An 18,759-nucleotide genomic window follows, 5' to 3' on the forward strand; every position below is an offset into this window, starting at 1 on the left:
CTCCGTGTGTCCCCTCCCCCCTCCTCCTCCGCCCCCCATGCCTGTGTTCTGCAGGCTGTTAATGGTGCCAGCGGTTGGAGTTGGGGAAGTGAAAACCAGCTGGGGTTGTTGTGACAATTTCACCTGGACTCTGAGCCTCTGAGAAGCGCAGTGATAATGAGAGTGCTGCTCTGATGCCGGCTTTAATCACATCACCTGATCGAATGACCTCATTTTATTACTTCAAAGTGGTTGAATAACTGTATGTGTGGGGTGTGCCTGTGTGTTCCCTGTGTGTCGGAGCGTTCATTTAAACTGCATCGTGATCTTTGTTGCATGAGCTCCCCCGGGCTGAATAATTCAGAATTATGATTCCTCTCCCTTTACTCACGTGAAAGTGCTGCTGCGAACCTGATGATTAGTAACCAGGGGGTGTGACTGCCCGTTTTAACTGGAATTAAATCCACTCATTACTCACTGGGTTCTGTCGAGTTATCCTGTCAGTCACATGATTGTGGGTTGGAGTCAAACTCCAGCAAATTCAACCCATGACCTGGGCTGGCACTCCCCAGTGTCAGCGCGAGGGGGCTGCTGGTGCTGTCTTTTGGATTTGGGATATAGAGTGCTGTGTACAGTTTTGCCCTCCTTGTTAACAGAGGAATACATTAGCACTGGAGGCACTTCAGATAAGGTTCACTATCTCTGTAACCTCCTCCTGCCCCTACACCCTCCCTATCTCTGTAACCTCCTCCTGCCCCTATACCCCCTCCCTATCTCTGTAACCTCCTCCAGCCCCTACACCCCCTCCCTATCTCTGTAACCTCCTCCAGGCCCTGAGCTCTGGAATTCCCTTCCCAAACCCCTCCTTTCAGACACTCCTTAAAACCGTCCTCTTTGACCGAGCCTTTGGTTGCCCATCCCTATGGTGGCTTGGGTCCGATTTTATGCCGGGTCTGGAGGTTGAGGCTTGCTTTGCGGTGTTAAGCATGAGTTGTTGGTAGTTTAATGAACTCAGGCAGTGTGGCCTGCTCCGGGATGGAGAAGCAGCTGGTTCTTGGCACAGTTTGGAATGCGGGGTGTGGTATAGTGAGAGATCGAGAGTTCAAATCCCACCAGGACCAGAGTCATAGAGCTGGATTTAATGGGCCTCGTGAAGGAAGGGAAGGTTCCAACTGAACAGATGGAGCTGGAAGCATTGTTGGTGTTTTGCTTTAAAAGATACTTGTTGCAGCATGTGGCTGGGCTGGAAAAGGCTCCTTAACACCGCACGAACCAATGCATTCCAATACAATCAATATTCTGATAACCTCTCCTCCAGCATTGAGAGATGTGGAAAGCTGAAGCGTCGGGAACCTGCCCTTCCACAAATCCCCTACCCACCTAAAACTCCCCAAGGCTGTGAAAGTTGAGAAATGTCAGTTTCTCTCTTCCCTCCTTTTTTCTATTATTTTTTCTATGCTCTTTCCCTCTCTCGCTCCCCCTCTCTCACGCTTGCTCTCTCCAATGGTGCTCCCATGTACTTCCCAGGTGCTAACTCCTTCTGTCTCCCCGGCTATTCTCTCTCCCTCTCCCCCTCCCCCTCTCTTTCTCCCCAACCCCACGCATAGAAACTAGGGGCAGGAGTAGGCCATTCGGCCCTTCGAGCCTGCTCCACCATTCATTATGATCATGGCTGATCATCCAACTCAATAACCTGCTCCCGCTTTCTCCCCATATCCTTTGACCCCTTTCGCCACAAGAGCTATATCTAACTCCTTCTTGAAAACATACAATGTTTTGACCTCAACTACTTTCTGTGGTAGCGAATTCCACAGGCTCACCACTCTCTGGGTGAAGAAATTTCTCCTCATCTCAGTCCTAAATGGTCTACCCTCACTTTAATGTCTCATTCAAAAGGCAGTGCAGCATTTCCTCGGTACTGGCACCGGGAGTGTCGGCTTGGAATAATGGCGATTCTGAAGCGAGAGAGATATCAACTGAGCCACAGCTGACACAAAGGTCGGTTTTAAGAGCGGTTTAAAGGAGAAGCGAGAGAGAGTGGTTTAGGGAGGAAGTTCTAGAGGTTAAGGCCCAGGCAACTGAAGGCACGGCCGCCAGCGATGGAGCGATGGAAATTGGGGGATGCCCAAGAGGCCGGAATTGGAGGATTGTAGGGGTTGGAGGTTTCAGAGATAGGGAGGGGCACAGGGGCTGGAGGAGGTTACAGAGCTAGGGGTGTAGGGGCTGGAGGAGGTTACAGAGATAGGGGTGTAGGGGGTTGGAGGAGGTTACAGAGATAGGGAGGCGTGTAGGGGCTGGAGGAGGTTACAGAGATAGGGAGGGGTGTAGGGGCTGGAGGAGGTTACAGAAATAGGGAGGGAGTGTAGGGGCTGGAGGGGGTTACAGAGATAGGGAGGGGTGTAGGGGCTGGAGGAGGTTACAGAGATAAGGAGGGGTGTAGGGGCAGGAAGAGGTTACAGAGATAGGGAGGGCTGTAGTGGCTGGAGGACATTACAGAGATAGGGAGGCGTGTAGGAGCTGGAGGAGGTTACAGAGATAGGGGTGTAGGGGCTGGAGGAGGTTACAGAGATAGGGAGGGGTGTAGGGGCTGGAGGGGGTTACAGAAATAGGGAGGGGTGTAGGGGCTGGAGGAGGTTACAGAGATAAGGAGGGGTGTAGGGGCAGGAAGAGGTTACAGAGATAGGGAGGGCTGTAGTGGCTGGAGGACATTACAGAGATAGGGAGGCGTGTAGGAGCTGGAGGAGGTTACAGAGATAGGGGTGTAGGGGCTGGAGGAGGTTACAGAGATAGGGAGGGGTGTAGGGGCTGGAGGAGGTTACAGAGATAGGGATGGGTGTAGGGGCTGGAGGAGGTTCTAGAGATAGGGAGGGGTGTAGTGGCTGGAGGACATTATAGAGATAGGGAGGGGTGTAGGGGCTGGAGGAGGTTACAGAGATAGGGAGGGGTGTAGGGTCTGGAGGAGGTTATAGAGATAGGGAGGGATGTAGGGGCTGGAGGACATTACAGAGATGGGGAGGGGTGTAGGGGCTGGAGGAGGTTACAGAGATAAGGAGGGGTGTAGGGGCTGGAGGACATTACAGAGATGGGGAGGGGTGGAGGGGCTGAAGAAGGTTCCAGAGATAGGGAGGGGTGTAGGGGCTGGAGGAGGTTCCAGAGATAGGGAGAGGTGTAGGGGCTGGAGGAGGTTCCAGAGATAGGGAGGGGGTGTAGGGACTGGAGGAGGTTACAGAGATAGGGAGGGGTGTAGGGGCTGGAGGAGATTACTGAGATAGGGAGGGGTGTAGGGGCTGGAAGAGGTTACAGAGAGAGGAAGGGGTGTAGGGGCTGGAGGAGGTTACAGAGATAGGGAGGAGTGTAGGGGCTGGAGGCGGTTACAGAGATAGGGAGGGGTTTCGGGGCTGGAGGAGGTTACAGAGATAGGGAGGGGTGTAGGGGCTGGAGGAGGTTACAGAGATAGGGAGGGGTGTAGGGGCTGGAGGAGGTTACAGAGATAGGGAGGAGTGTAGGGGCTGGAGGAGGTTACAGAGATAGGGAGGGGTATAGGGGCTGGAGGAGGTTACAGAGATAGGGAGGGGTGTAGGGGCTGGAAGAGGTTACAGAGGTAGGGAGGGGTGTAGGGGCTGGAGGAGGTTACAGAGATAGGGAGGGGTGTAGGGGCTGGAGGAGGTTACAGAGATAGAGAGGGGTGTAGGGGCTGGAGGAGGTTACAGAGATAGGGAGGGGTATAGGGGCTGGAGGAGGTTACAGAGATAGGGAGGGGTGTAGGGGCTGGAAGAGGTTACAGAGATAGGGAGGGGTGTAGGGGCTGGAGGAGGTTACAGAGATAGGGAGGGGTGTAGGGGCTGGAGGAGGTTACAGAGATAGGGAGGGGTGTAGGGGCTGGAGGAGGTTACAGAGATAGGGAGGGGTATAGGGGCTGGAAGAGGTTACAGAGATAGGGAGGGGTGTAGGGGCTGGAAGAGGTTACAGAGATAGGGAGGGGTGTAGGGGCTGGAGGAGGTTACAGAGATAGGGAGGGGTGTAGGGGCTGGAGGAGGTTACAGAGATAGGGAGGGGAGTAGGGGCTGGAGGAGGTTACAGAGATAGGGAGGGGTGTAGGGGCTGGAGGATGTTACAGAGATAGGGAGGGGTGTAGGGGCTGGAGGAGGTTACAGAGATAGGGAGGGGTGTAGGGGCTGGAGGAGGTTACAGAGATAGGGAGGGGTGTAGGGGCTGGAGGAGGTTACAGAGATAGGGAGGGGTGTAGGGGCTGGAGGAGGTTACAGAGATAGGGAGGGGTGTAGGGGCTGGAGGAGGTTACAGAGATAGGGAGGGGTGTAGGGGCTGGAGGAGGTTACAGAGATAGGGAGGGGTGTAGGGGCTGGAGGAGGTTACAGAGATAGGGAGGGGTGTAGGGGCTGGAAGAGGTTACAGAGATGCGGTGGCCCATATGATTTCCCATTAGAAACGGTGCAGATGTGCCAAGCCATTGGTTTTTTTAAAACTAAACTCTCCCTGACCGACTTGGCAAATTGGAAATGTTTGCAATGGTGGCTTTGTGAGCTGCCTTGGTCAGGACCCACTCAGAGACGAGTGCGTGAGCAGGTCAATTCTCCACGCCTCTGGGGTGAGCATGGGGACTTGGCGAGGACCGGAGTGAGTGTAGAGTGTGCTGATGTTAGATCAGATCGTGATAAGCGGATAAAAGAGCAAGCAACTTCACCGAAATGAGCTTATGGGGGATTGGAGCTAAAAATGGCCAGGTCATTTCATCTGGAGCCACAATCCGTTTACAGAACGGGTTACTGGGGTTGAATATGCCTCCATCCGAGTAGCCCGGAGTGACGATGATGTCCGCTCACCCTGCAGGAGGCTCATCACCGTTTCTTTTCTTAATATTCTCCATTTATAATACATCACCAGAGTCTGGGTTTGAAATGGTGAGGCGAGGTGACACAAGCGATGTAAGGGGTAGCCGGGTAGAAGCCTCGCTCCAGCTGAGTAAGGCCCTGGAGATGCCGTGAGTAGTCCTGGGATCCACACCTCAGGAAGGGGAATAGCGTCCCTTGGAGGGAAGTGCAGTCTCGGTTCACCACAACGATCCCTGGCATCCGAGGGTTGCGCGGAGAGGTTACACAAACGAGGGTTGCATTCCCTGCGATTTGGAAGGTTCAGGGGACGAATTGATTGACGTTTTCAGGATACGAAGGGGAAAGATAGGGTAGAGAGAGAGAGAGAGTTTGGGAAGTCCAGGATTAGAGCCTATTAGATCGGGACCTTTCAGGATTTCGGGAAGCGCACAAGTTCGGAACGCTCTCCTGCAAACGGCAACCGATTGTTAATTTTAAACCCGAGATTGATAGAGTTTTGTTATCGAAAGGTGTTAAGGGGTAAAAAGGCCCATTTGATTTGTAGTTAGGCTGCGGAACGGCCATGATCTTACTGAACGGAGGTGCAGGCTCCAGAGGCTGAATGGGCCTCCTCCTGCTCTGTGTCTCGCACAGAGACTGAAATGAATATGGCAGCTGGGAGACCCAGCCCTTGAAAGGGCCAGTCCTGAATCTTGGACTGCGTCAAGCCCAGGCAGAGGTAAGCCCTGGGGTTTGAGGGGGGGAATCCAACAGGATTGATGCATAATGACCAGGAGGATGCATGGGGATGAGGCGGGGGGAACGCCAGGTGATTTTCACCCTGTTCCAAATGCAACAACCAGCCTGTTCCACCATTCACTTGGCTCACTAATCTCGACATCCGTGTTGCCTACCTTTTGCTCCATGTCCCTTGATACCCATCCCCAACAAAGGTCTACCCACCTCCGTCTTGGCTCCCCCCAGCTGACCCCCAACGCCCCCAGCCATTTTTGGGGGGATTAGGGTTCCAGATTTCCACTCCTCTTTGTGTGAAGAAGTGCTTCTTAACCTCACCCCTGGAAATGCCTGGCCCTAACTTGAAAAATCTGTGTCCCTCCTCCCAGCCCAGCCGTCACCACTCAATCCCTTTCTGGACTCTTTACCCCACCCCCTCATAGTTTCTCTACCTTACCAAGTCCTTTTAATGGTCTAGGCACCGCGACCAGGAATCCCGCTGAATCTCCTAAACTGACTGAATTCATGACAGGTTTAAGCAAACTTCTTCTCAAAGATCACGAGGTCAGTTTTTGACGTGGGGTGGGGAAGCTGGGCAAACGCGAGGGAGAAGGGAACAGAAGGATATGTCGTTGGGGTTGAGGTGAAGAGGGGCTGGGAGGAGGCTCACGACGAGCAGAGGGGCCGAATGGCCCGTGATCCGTGCTGTTAAAATTCTGTGTGAAGGGACACAAGGAACTTGCATTCCTGTCACGCCGTGTCACGCCCAAAGCGCAGCGCCGCTAGGGGGAAAGGCTGCAGTGCCACCTGGAGGCAAACCGCAGCAATCCATTTGCGCACAGCAAGATCCAATGATAAAATTCGAGTTAGTGTGTCCTTTGGCGGTTTTCAAGGAGGGCGCACCCCAACCTGGTGCTCCTGGGAGTTGGCCTGACTTCTCAGTTGTCCAAGGCGCCGTCTCGTTCTGTGAGCGAGCTTCTGCTTCAAACGAGCCCCCCCCTCGCTGAATTTTTAAATTCGCGTTTCCTCCTCCTGGGTCCCACCATCCTGGGTTTAAACGACAGTTTAATAATTCATGGCTCCGCGTAGTCAATGGGAAGCGCGAGACTCTTTCAGAGCCCTTGAAAAGGGATGTTGCTTGGGCCAGGTGACAGGGCCAACGATTCACTTTTGGAGAGGAAGGGATCAGCTGGTTGGTAGGATGGGGGTGCAGGCTCTCGCTCGCTCTCTCTCTCTCTCTCTCTCTCTGCCTCTCTCTCTCTGTTTTTCTGTCTCTGTCTTTCTCTCTGTCTCTCTCTCTCGCTCTCTCTCTGTCTATCTCTCTCTCTCTCTCTTTGTGTTTCTCTCTCTCTCTCTCTTTCTCTTCCCCTCCCCCCACCCCTGTCAAATAACCAGATGCCACATTGATCCAGGAACTTGTCGTTGCATTAACAGAGAGGATGTTGATGTTTGTTGCTGTGTGTTGCACTGTACTATGACACAAGCCCACTGGTTGTATTGTATTACGACCCACTGACCTCCAGGGAAGTACATCAAAGATGCATTTAAAGCAGCACTTCCCAATACAGACCCTATTTTAACATGTTCGAGACAACAGATACTAACAAAAACAAAACAGTAATAAAGTAGCATAATAACATTCCGTATATAATTATTAAAGTTCACAATACTAGATCAAGATATAGCGCATCATATAATTCTGAAAACCTTTATTTATTAAAAGTACTTTGTAAAAGTGTTGTTATTTTATGCGCTCACCAGTCTACTGCTTCACCTGAAACAGTCCAACTCATCAAGGGCATTGACCAGGAAGCAGCGGAGGTGCGGGTTGAGGGTCGTGAGGTGGCTGGCGTTGGAGCCCAGGTCGTTCTGCAGTGCCAGGGTTGACGGCGTTGGGCTCAGACAGTCCACAGTGCCACAGTGGAGGCAGGGTTCACAGTTGGGGACAGGCTTCAAGACTCGGTGAAGCACCAGAGGGAGAGAGAGAGGCGGACGAGCAGGGCAAGGGCAGGGCCAGACACTGCCTAGTCCTCGCTGCAGCCGCTGGGGTGGGGGGGGCGGGGGGGGCCACACAGTCTCGGAGGAGGGCAGGAGCTGATCACCCTGTTCGCTGTTTCTGCGACCCGGGTTGGGGTCCTGACCCGCAGTTCAGAAGCTGCTGGTTTAAGGGAAAGCTAGACAAGCGTTTAAGGGGCAAGGGAAGAGAGGATTACGATGGCAGATTTAGATGGTAGGAGGTGAATCAGATAGTTTGATGGGGCTGTGTTGTGTGGGTTTTCATTTATATACTATAACACGAGAGAGATTGTTGTAAAGCCAAGTGGAACTAGATTCGAATATTTAGCTCGAAGTAATCCTAAGAATGCTGAAGTCATGAGTCCGTTTTTCATCTTGCTGATATTGTCTCCGATCATCCAGTAGAACACACAATGTTTGTTTAAGGTAATTTTTTTTTCAGTAAAGAAAAATGAATTAAATCTTTCCTTCCCACTGTTTCCCAGGCGCTATCGTCCAGTAATGAGAGTATTGATAGAGCTGACAGCACTGTAAGTGGCCAGTTTTTGTTGTGGTGGCTGGGTAGCTGGCTGGCTCCTCCTCCTCCCAAACAGTATTTCCTCTGTGCGGTGACTGCCAATTGGAGACTGATGTGAAACATGTGGATTGGCTGAATGTCATTTCAAAACACCAAGCATGACCCTGCCACATTGTCCCCGCTCCCAAGTGTGAAGGAATAGCGACATATCTGTTACTTGCTGTCAGTATCAACCAGTCCCAGGACAGGGACAGCACGGGGTTAGATACAGAGTAATGCTCCCTCTACACTGTCCCCATTAAACACTCACAGGACAAGTACAGCACGGGGTTAGATACAGAGTAAAGCTCCCTCTACACTGTCCACATCAAACACTCCCAGGACAGGTACAGCACGGGGTTAGATACAGAGTAAATCTCCCTCTACACTGTCCCCATCAAACACTCACAGGGAGGGTACAGCACGGGGTTAGATACAGAGTAAAGCTCCCTCTACACTGTCCCCCATCAAACACTCCCAGGACAGGTACAGCACGGGGTTAGATACAGAGTAAAGCTCCCTCTACACTGTCCCCATCAAACACTCACAGGGCGGGTACAGCACGGGGTTAGATACAGAGTAAAGCTCCCTCTACACTGTCCCCATCAAACACTCACAGGGCGGGTACAGCACGGGGTTAGATACAGAGTAAAGCTCCCTCTACACTGTCCCCATCAAACACTCCCAGAGCAGGTACTGTTCAGGCAAGATACCTTGGATTCTATTGCCTTGGGATTTTGCTTTCAGCCTCTGAGCGAATGGCCCATGTCTTTGTGTTGCTGTAACTGCTCACTTTGACTGGAAGCAAATCTCACCCAAAAAGTAACTCCTGACCTGTGATACTAAGAGCTTACATGTGACCAAGCAGCCCACCCCCCCCACCCAACCCCACCTCGTGTCATAAGTTCCCCTAGCTGAGGAAATACTGTTTCTGCAAGGATTTGGAATTCTCTCTCTTTTTTTATCCTAGAATAATAATTCTGTGTAATTTTAATTCAGTTTACCCCTCAATTTAATTTTTCTTCTGAGCTGCTCGATCCTCCTCTGGGCTGGGTGAAATCGAGTGCCATGATCTGGAATGTACAATCGCTGCCTCCCAAGGTGCTCACCCTTTCTACCCCCCCCCCCCCCCCCCACCCACCGGAGCTGTAGTTGCTCCGTGATTAGAAAATAGCGCGTGTGGTTTGCCAATGGACTAGACGAATGCATGGCATCTGCATGTACATGCCCCTGTGGGCCCTCCGATACCTTGGGGTCAGAGCCTGCAAAGCGGGGACTTGGATCGAGAGAGGCATTCTCCCTCCCACCCGGGGTGACGTGTTTCGATGGCTGGCCGTTCAGCCCCACCCGTGTGCCTAGCCCACATTGGGGGAGAGCAGTGGCTCGATGTGCGGGTAGGAAGCCCAATCAGGTTTGGAAATCTCTGGTTCCCCCACTCCCCCCACCCTCCCCCCACCCCAAACCACCATTTGCCTCCCACACCTCCCCACACTGCAGATACCGAGTGCAGTGCAGAGGAAGTTTTTGTGCGGTCCATGTGATCGAGACCCACTCCTCTTGACCCACTCCTTCCCTCTGTTACGCCATAATTGGTCAAGATGGTCCTTGGGACTAGATGCAAGGTTAGTATATTTCCCTCCCCCTTTCAAGGCAAGCTACAAACCATATAATCTTACCTCTGTTAATCTGCTAAGCTTTTCTGCAGTCACTACTCCTGTTGACAACAGAGCTCGGAGGGTTAAATTAGGCAGGCACGTGGTTTCTATTCCCTCCAGTATCGGTGATCTGACTGCGGTACTCGGTGTTAAAAAGAGTTGATAGGGCGGATAGAGAGAAACTGTTTACCCCTGTTGAGGGGGTGGGGGTGTTGTGTGGGGAGGCAGAGTCCGGAACAAGGGGGCAGGAAACGAGAGCCTTGCTATTCAGTGGTGATGTCAGGAAGCACTTCTTTGCCCAAAGGGAAATGGGAATCTGGAACTCTTTTCTCCCCCTGCAGCCAAAAAAAAACACCAGTTGAGGCTGCGGGTCAATTGAAAATGTCAAAATTGAGATGGATAGATTTTTTTGTTAGGTATTCGGAGTTAGGTCGTGAGGGAGGCTAAATGGAGCTCGAGGGGGCAGATCAGCCAAGATCTAATTGAATGACCGGTCAGGCTCAAAAGGGCTGAATGTCCTCCTCCTGGTCTTTTTTATATTGAACAGAGTGCTGGGAAAGGAGAGGGAAGTTTGCTGGAAGATTTTGTTTAGTTCTTGACCATTCCAGTGCTGCAAGAGACAAGCTATAGGAACAGGAGTAGGCCATAGGGTCCCTCGAGCCCGCTCCACCAATCGATACGATCGTGGCTGATCAACAGCCTCAGTTCCATTTTGCTCTCCGCTCCCCATAATTCCTCAATTAAATCTATCCCGCCCTTGAATAGATCCAATGATGGGACACCCACAGCTCCCTGGGGCAGAGAATTCCCAAGGTCCACAACCCTTTTAGAGTGAAGGAACCTCTCTTCCTCCTCCTCCGTCCGGAATTATCATCCCCTTACCCTGAGACTGTCCTCCCGTGTTCTAGATTTCATAGCCAGGAGGAACAACCTGTTGTGTGCAGCCCTGTCGAGCCCTTTCTGAATCTTGTGGCTTTCAATAAGATCGCCTCTCATTCTTCCAAACTATAAACTCCAGTTCCCTCAGCCCCTCGTCCCAGGGACCAATCCAGCGCACCTTTGCTGTTCCGCCTCCAGTGCAGGTATAACCTCCCTCAGATATTGGAACCAAAACCTTTGCAGGCCACAAGAGTGCTGTGGGTTAGGATGCCTTTTTGATATTCGGAAAGATGATCATTGTTCTGCGCCTCTCAAGCCCTGGTCACTGCTCCCCCTCCATTGTCACTGTGCAATCGAGTGTCTTTCCTTCCCTTTCGTTTCTTCTTCCTGCCTGGGTGCTTGGCGGCTGATGCGGTGGTGGTGGTGGTGGGCCTTATCCAAAACAAGTTGCTTCTGTTGCCGGTGACACAATGGTGCCACGATGGCCATTTTGTTCTTCAACCCGACCAGTTGTTTTCGTTGCCTCTCTGTGGATTCCCTAAACCATTTCCTGATGGTGTCACACATCAGTCGGACCTTGCCACGTGATCACTGAATGTTATACGGACGCGACACAGAAACAGGCCACTTGGCCCCTCTGCCCCGTGCTGGTGTTTCTGCTCCACGTGAGAACGTGGAACGAGTCCCACATTCTCCCCCACTTGATGAAGAAGCTCCTCCTGAATTCCCCCAACGGATTTTTAAAAGATCCTTTCACGGGATGTGGTGGGAGTCACGGACAAAGCCAGTATTTGTTGCCCATCCCGAACTGCCCCCTTGAGCCTGAGTGGCCTCGCTCGGCCTTTTCAGGGGGGTGCAGTTGAGAGTCAACCACATGGCTGTGGGTCTGGAGTCACATGTAGGCCAGACCGGGTAAGGACGGCAGATTTCCTTCCCTAAAGGGGCATGAGTGAACCAGATGGGTTTTTACGACAATCCATGATGGTTGCCCCGGTCACCATCACTGAGACTTGCTTTTCAATTCCAGATTTTATTCATTGAATTTAAATTCCACCAGCGGCCGTGGTGGGATTTGAACCTGCGTCCCCAAAGCATTATCCTGCTAGCCCAGTGACAATACCACTATGCCACTGTCTACCCAAACATTTAATTGGATTTACTAGTGACTATCTTATATTGATGGCCCTAATCTCACCCAGTCACTTGTGTTGATATATAGGTCGTCCCTGTCACTACAATATAATTTCTGAAGGTAAATTGACATATACTGAATAAGACAAGAAAAAACATATTTTCAGCGCTTTATTAATCGGTTCCATAGAGTACAAAAGCAAGATGGTCATGTTAAAACTTTATTAACCAGTCGTGTGTCCAAATCTGGGCCCTGCACTTGAGGCAGGATGTGAAGTTGTCCAAAGAGAGGGTGCAGAAAAGGTTCAGGAGAACGGTTCCGGGTATCAGAGGCTTCAGGGCACCGATTTTTTTTTTAAGGCGATTGGCAAAAGAAGTAACGGCGACAGGAGGGGAAGCGTCTTTGTGCCGCCGTGTGGCTGGGATCTGGAGCACGCGCCGCCCGAGAGCACGTGGCGGAGGCAGGGTTCGGTCGAGCCTTTCAAAAGGGAGTCAGGTGATTACCTGGAGAGAGAGAGGGAGGTTCGCAGGGCGGGTGGGGGGGTGGGGAGCAGGGACGAGGCGAGTCGCTCTCGGAGAGAGCCGGCACTGATTGGATGGGCCGAATAGCTGCCTCCCCCACGCTCTGTGTGACCGTTCTGGGTGGATTTGGACAGCTCGTTCGAAGGGCTAGCACGGGCACGATGGACCAGCTGGCCTCTTAGGCCGTGTGCTTCTATCATTCCGAGGCTGGCGTACAATGTGAGGGTACTCCTGAGGTGTTCTGGTGGCTGTGAGGTTACCCCATTTAGTCTATTGGGTAAGTGCTTTAGAATTTCAGCCAGATGTGTGCCGGTTAGCGAACCAGACGCCGGACGGAAAGCAGGCGGGCCCCAGATGTCTTGTGTCTGAGTGCTCGGCTCAGCGCAGCTTCGCGAGTGTTAGTTTCTCTTCAGTGCGTTGACAGCTGATGTGTCATAGGCACGGCTCCCTCCGTGCGAAACCTGCCCCCCCCCCCCAAAATCCCGTGGCCTTCTGACGCCTGGGGGATCCCCGCTTTTCAAAGGAGGCTGTTCGGCTCTCGGAGCCCCTCAAGTATTAAACCGTTCAGCCCGTCGGATGTGATGCTATCCCCGAGCTCCGTCTGCCCCCTCGCCTGGACATAAAAGACCCCCACGGCCGCTATTTCGAGGCAAAATGGCGGGAGCTTCCCCCCCCCCCCACCACCCCCCTCCCCTCCGACATTTATCCCTCAGTTGACATCGCAAAAAGAGACTGTCATCTTGTGTTTTTGTTTGCGTGAGCTTGCTGTGCACAAATTGGCTGCCACATTTCCCACGTTATAGCAACTGCTACGCTTGAAAACATCTCATTGGGGAGAGGTGATGTCGCTGGACTAGTAATCCAGAGGCCCGGGGTAATACTCTGGTGACCCGGGTTCGAATCCCACCACGGCCGATGGTGGAATTTAAATTCAATAAAAATCCTAATGGTGACCATGAAACCATTGTCGATTGTTGTAAAAACCCCATCTGGTTCACTCCTGCCCCCCCCTTTAGGGAAGGGAAATCTGCCATCCTTACCCGGTCTGGCCTACATGTGACTCCAGACCCACAGCACATGTGGTTGACTCTTAAATGCCCCTCTGAACGAGGGGCAACTAGAGATGGGTAATAAATGCTGGCCTGGCTAGTGACACCCACGTCCCATGAATGAATTTTATAAAAAAAAAAAGGGGGGGGTGTGAACTACTTCGGGGCACCTGGTGGTTGTGATGGGTGCTACAGAAATGCAGGCCTTTCTCAGTCAATCCGAGCGACTTGCGTCGCATCTCCGTTTTTATCTGCCTTGGCTGAATACCCCTCGACGCCCTCACTCAACAAGGGTTTTATCCATCTCTGTTCGATTTCATGGGCACGAGCTCACACCTCTCAGGTTGTAAACTGTCCTGGCTTTTCCGTGTCCTGTGGGGGTGGGGGCGGTGGGGGGGGGGGGGGGGGGGGGGGGGGGGGGGGGGGGGGGGGGGTGGGGGGTGCATCTCCCGGTAGCCTGCTCGACCTGTAATGGTGCCTCGATGCCCTGACAGGGGGCTGCAGGCTGTGCTGGCCCACCCTCTGATTCACACACACCACCACCACCCCCCCCCCAACCTCCCCAAGTTCCATCCTTAACCCCCCCCCCACCCCACACCTGAACCCACCTCTGTCCCATTCACATCTCTACACCCCACTGCGCCCATATAGATGGCACAAGAGCGTCAAATGTGGGAGATTTTCCCCCTTTTACCTGATTCCCAATGCCACCCTTGGTTGCCACGGGTTTTAGTTTCTCATCTATCCTCCTTGGTTGAGTCTTCAGGCAGTGCGAGTCACTGAGATTTTTAAACCCTGGTTTCCGTGTCACCGTGGGTTCGGACTTCCCTGTGACTTCCCTCTGCCTCTCCCCACCCGTCAGCACCCGCTCACCAGGCTGGCACGTGAGGGTGACTTTCAGATGGAGTACTCGGTGTTGTGTTGCTCATTAGGAGAGGTTTGGGGTGGTCTTTTGGTTTGTTGCTGTGTCCCTCCATTTTAAACTTCTCAGCCTTATTTTCAAATTCCTCCTTGCTCCCCCATCCCCCCTCTTTGTAACCACCTCCAGCCCCTACAGCCCTCCCTATCTCTGTAACCTCCTCCAGCCCCTACACCCCTCCCTATCTCTGTAACCTCCTCCAGCCCCTACAGCCCTCCCTATCTCTGTAACCTCCTCCAGCCTCTACACCCCTCCCTATCTCTGTAACCTCCTCCAGCCCCTACACCCCTCCCTATCTCTGTAACCTCCTCCAGCCCCTACACCCCTCCCTATCTCTGTAACCTCCTCCAGCCCCTACAACCCCTCCCTATCTCTGAAACCTCCTCCAGCCCCTACACCCCTCCCTATCTCTGTAGCCTCCTCCAGCCCCTACACCCCTCCCTATCTCTGTAACCTCCTCCAGCCCCTACACCCCTCCCTATCTCTGTAACCTCCTCCAGCCCCTACACCCATCCCTATCTCTGTAACCTCCTCCAACCCCTACACCCCTCCCTAACTCTGTAACCTCCTCCAGCCCCTACACCCCTCCCTATCTCTGTAACCTCCTCCAGCCCCTACACCCCTCCCTATCTCTGTAACCTCCTCCAGCCCCTACACCCCTCCCTATCTCTGTAACCTCCTCCAGCCCCTACACCCCTCCCTATCTCTGTAACCTCCTCCAGCCCCTACACCTGTCCCTATCTCTGTAACTTACTCCAGCCCTGACACCCCTCCCTATCTCTGTAACCTCCTCCAGCCCCTACACCCCTCCCGATCTCTGTAACCTCCTCCAGCCCCTACACCCCTCCCTATCTCTGTAACCTCCTCCAGCCCCTACAGCCCTCCCTATCTCTGTAACCTCCTCCAGCCCCTACACCCCTCCCTATCTCTGTAACCTCCTCCAGCCCCTACAGCCCTCCCTATCTCTGTAACCTCCTCAAGCCCCTACAGCCCTCCCTATCTCGGTAACCTCCTCCAGCCCCTACAGCCCTCCCTATCTCGGTAACCTCCTCCAGCCCCTACAGCCCTCCCTATCTCTGTAACCTCCTCCAGCCCCTACAGCCCTCCTTATCTCTGTAACCTCCTCCAGCCCCTGCACCCCTCCCTATCTCTGTAACCTCCTCCAGCCCCTACAACCCTCCCTATCTCTGTAACCTCCCCCAGCCCCTACAACCCCTCCCTATCTCTGTAACCTCCCCCAGCCCCTACACCCCTCCCTATCTCTGTAACCTCCTCCAGCCCCTACAGCCCTCCCTATCTCTGTAACCTCCTCCAGCCCCTACACCCCTCCCTATCTCTGTAACCTCCCCCAGCCCCTACACCCCTCCCTATCTCTGTAACCTCCTCCAACCCCTACACCCCTCCCTATCTCTGTAACCTCCTCCAACCCCTACACCCCTCCCTATCTCTGTAACCACCTCCAGCCCCTACACCCCTCCCTATCTCTGTAACCTCCTCCAGCCCCTACAACCCTCCAAGATCTCTGCGCTCCTCCAATTCCGGCCTCTTGCGCATCACCCGATTCCCATCGCTCCACCATTGGCGGCCGTGCCTTCAGCTGCCTGGGGGCCCTGAGCTCTGGAATTCCCTCCTGAGGCCTCTCCACTTCTCTCTCCCTTTCTCTCCTCTCCCGCTGTCTGTTCCCCCCCTGCATTTGAGGTGGTTCAGAGGAGGTTTACTAGATTGATACCTGGAATGAGTGGGTTGTCTTATGAGGAAAGGTTGGACAGACTGGGCTTGTTTCCACTGGAGTTTAGAAGAGTGAGGGGTGATTTGATTGAAGTTTACAAGATCCTGAACGGCCTTGACAAGGTGGACATGGAAAGGATGTTTTACTCTTGTGGGTGAGAACTAGGGCGGCACTGTTTTAAAATCAGGGGTCGCCCTTTTAGGACAGAGATGAGGAGAAATTGTTTTTTGTGACTTTGGAACTCGTTGCCTCAGAAGGTAGTGGAGGAGGGGTCATTGAATGTTTTTAAGGCAGAGGTAGGTAGATTCTGGTTAGGCAAGGGGATCAAAGGCTATTGGGGGTAGATGGGAATGTGGGAATGGAAACTCCAGAAGATCAGCCATGATCTTATTGAATGGTGGAGCAGGTTCGAGGGGCCGAATGGTCTACTCCTGTTCCTATTCCTTATGTTCTGTCTCTCCTCACCGACCTCTTTGGTCAAGCTTTTGGTCACCAGCTTTCAGTGCAGACTCGATGGGCCGAAGGGCCTCTTCTGCACTGAGATTCTGTGACCTACCCCTGATATCCCCTTGTCTGACTCAATGGAAAAGCCTTTGTCTGATTTTAAAAATATCGCTCCTGTGAAGCGCCTTCGGGTTGTTTTAAGGAGGAAGAGTTTGAATTTTGATAGCGCCTTTCACAACCCCAGGACATCCCAGAGCCTGTGAAGTATTTTTTAAAGTGCTGTGACGTAGGAACGTTTTAACTCCGTGACGATGTTACCCGAAAGCGAGTTGTGTGTGTCTTTTGAGATGCGTATGTTGAATGCAGGGCACCTTCTTGTAGAGCCACGTGACAGCGACCTCTGAAGCTGTACAACTTCGCTCCCTGCCAACGCTGCCCATGTTGACCCTCTTCCCCTCTGTCTCCATAGCAACCCGCCAGGCTGGCACCGGAGAGGGAGTTCATCAAGTCGCTGATGGGCATCGGCAAGAGGTTAGTCACCCTGACCACCAAGGAGCAGAAGACGCAGAGGCTCATCTCGGAGCTGTCGCTGCTCAACCACAAACTTCCGTCCCGAGTCTGGCTCCCGACGTCCGGCTTCGATCACCATGTGGTCCGGGTGCCCCACAACCAGGCCGTGGTCCTCAACTCCAAGGACAAGGTTGGTACTCGCCTAGCCGCTTCCCGTCCACTCCCGCGATGTTATCAGAAGTAACAGGACGAGGGCGTCTCTCAAATCGAACCAACACATTTCTTTTTACACCGAGGCACCAGACAGCAAAGTTATCAAATAGAATCTGGCCCAGAGCCTCCGGAGGAGATATTAGGGACCTTTGATCAAAAGCTCGGTCAAAGAGTTTGGATTTAAGGAGCGTCTTAAAGAAAGGAGAGAGGAGGTCGGAGAGGTTTATCAGGGGAATTCCAGAGCTCAGGGCACCCCCCAGGCAGCTGAAGGCACGGCCGCCAATGGTGGAGCGATGGGAATCGGAGGAAGTAGGGGCTGAAGGAGGTTACAGAGATAGGGAGGGGTGTAGGGGCTGGAGGAGGTTACAGAGATAGGGAGGGGTGTAGGGGCTGGAGGAGGTTACAGAAATAGGGAGTGGTGTAGGGGCTGGAGGTGGTTACAGAGATAGGGAGGGGTGTCGTGGCTGGAGGGGGTTACAGAGATAGGGAGGGGTGTAGGGGCTAGAGTAGTTTAGAGATAGGGAGGGGTGTAGGGGCTGGAGGAGGTTACAGAAATAGGGAGGGGTGTAGGAGCTGGAGGAGGTTACAGAGATAGGGAGGGGTGTAGGGGCTGGAGGAGGTTACAGAGACAGGGAGGGGTGTAGGGGCTGGAGGAGGTTACAGAGACAGGGAGGGGTGTAGGGGCTGGAGGAGGTTACAGAGATAGGGAGGGGTGTAGGGGCTGGAGGAGGTTACAGAGATAGGGAGGGGTGTAGGGGCTGGAGGAGGTTACAGAGATAGGGAGGGGTGTAGGGGCTGGAGGAGGTTACAGAGATAGGGAGGGGTGTAGGGGCTGGAGGAGGTTACAGAGATAGGGAGGGGTGTGGGGACTGGAAGGGGTTACAGAGATAGTGAGGGGTTGTAGGGTCTGAAGGGGATTACAGAGATAGGGAGGGGTGTAGGGGCTGGAGGAGGTTACAGAGATAGGGAGGGGTGTAAGGGCTGGAGGAGGTTACAGAGATAGGGAGGGGTGTAGGGGCTGGAGGAGGTTACAGAGATAGGGAGGGGTGTAGGGGCTGGAGGAGGTTACAGAGATAGGGAGGGGTGTAGGGGCTGGAGGAGGTTACAGAGATAGGGAGGGGTGTAGGGGTTGGAGGAGGTTACAGAGATAGGGAGGGGTGTAGGGGCTGGAGGAGGTTACAGAGATAGGGAGGGGTGTAGGGGCTGGAGGAGGTTACAGAGACAGGGAGGGGTGTAGGGGCTGGAGGAGGTTACAGAGATAGGGAGGGGTGTAGGGGCTGGAGGAGGTTACAGAGATAGGGGTTGAGGAGGGGTTTGATGTGAATTTAAAAATCGAAGTGTTGCCGGACCAGGAGCCAGTGTGGGTCCGTGAGCACGGAGGGTTATGGGTGAACGGGACTCGGTGTGATTTAGGAAACTGAGGCAGCGAAGTTTTGAATGTGCTGATGCTTAGGGGGTGGGAGGTGCTGAAACACAGATGAGCACAGTGGATAAGGGAGATGCCCAGCCTGTCCCCACAATCGCCATGTCCATCACTATATCAACCTGCTACCAAACAGGAAACCTCCTGTAACAATGGGTAGTGGGGCTTTC

The 18,759-nt window shown here is 53.3% G+C and overlaps 1 protein-coding gene across 1 annotated transcript in view; it reads left to right on the top strand.

Annotated features, from left to right (window-relative positions):
• pi4kb (phosphatidylinositol 4-kinase, catalytic, beta) overlaps positions 1 to 18,759 on the top strand; it is a 68,463-nt gene that overhangs the window by 30,869 nt on the left and 18,835 nt on the right. The window contains exons 3-4 of the mRNA XM_041181561.1: positions 8,045 to 8,089; positions 16,913 to 17,143. Of these exons, the coding sequence (XP_041037495.1) occupies positions 8,045 to 8,089; positions 16,913 to 17,143 (276 nt within the window). The remainder of the gene's footprint in view (positions 1 to 8,044; positions 8,090 to 16,912; positions 17,144 to 18,759) is intronic.

The sequence above is a fragment of the Carcharodon carcharias genome, assembly GCF_017639515.1.
Source record: "Carcharodon carcharias isolate sCarCar2 chromosome 36 unlocalized genomic scaffold, sCarCar2.pri SUPER_36_unloc_1, whole genome shotgun sequence".
NCBI classification, from domain to species: domain Eukaryota; kingdom Metazoa; phylum Chordata; class Chondrichthyes; order Lamniformes; family Lamnidae; genus Carcharodon; species Carcharodon carcharias.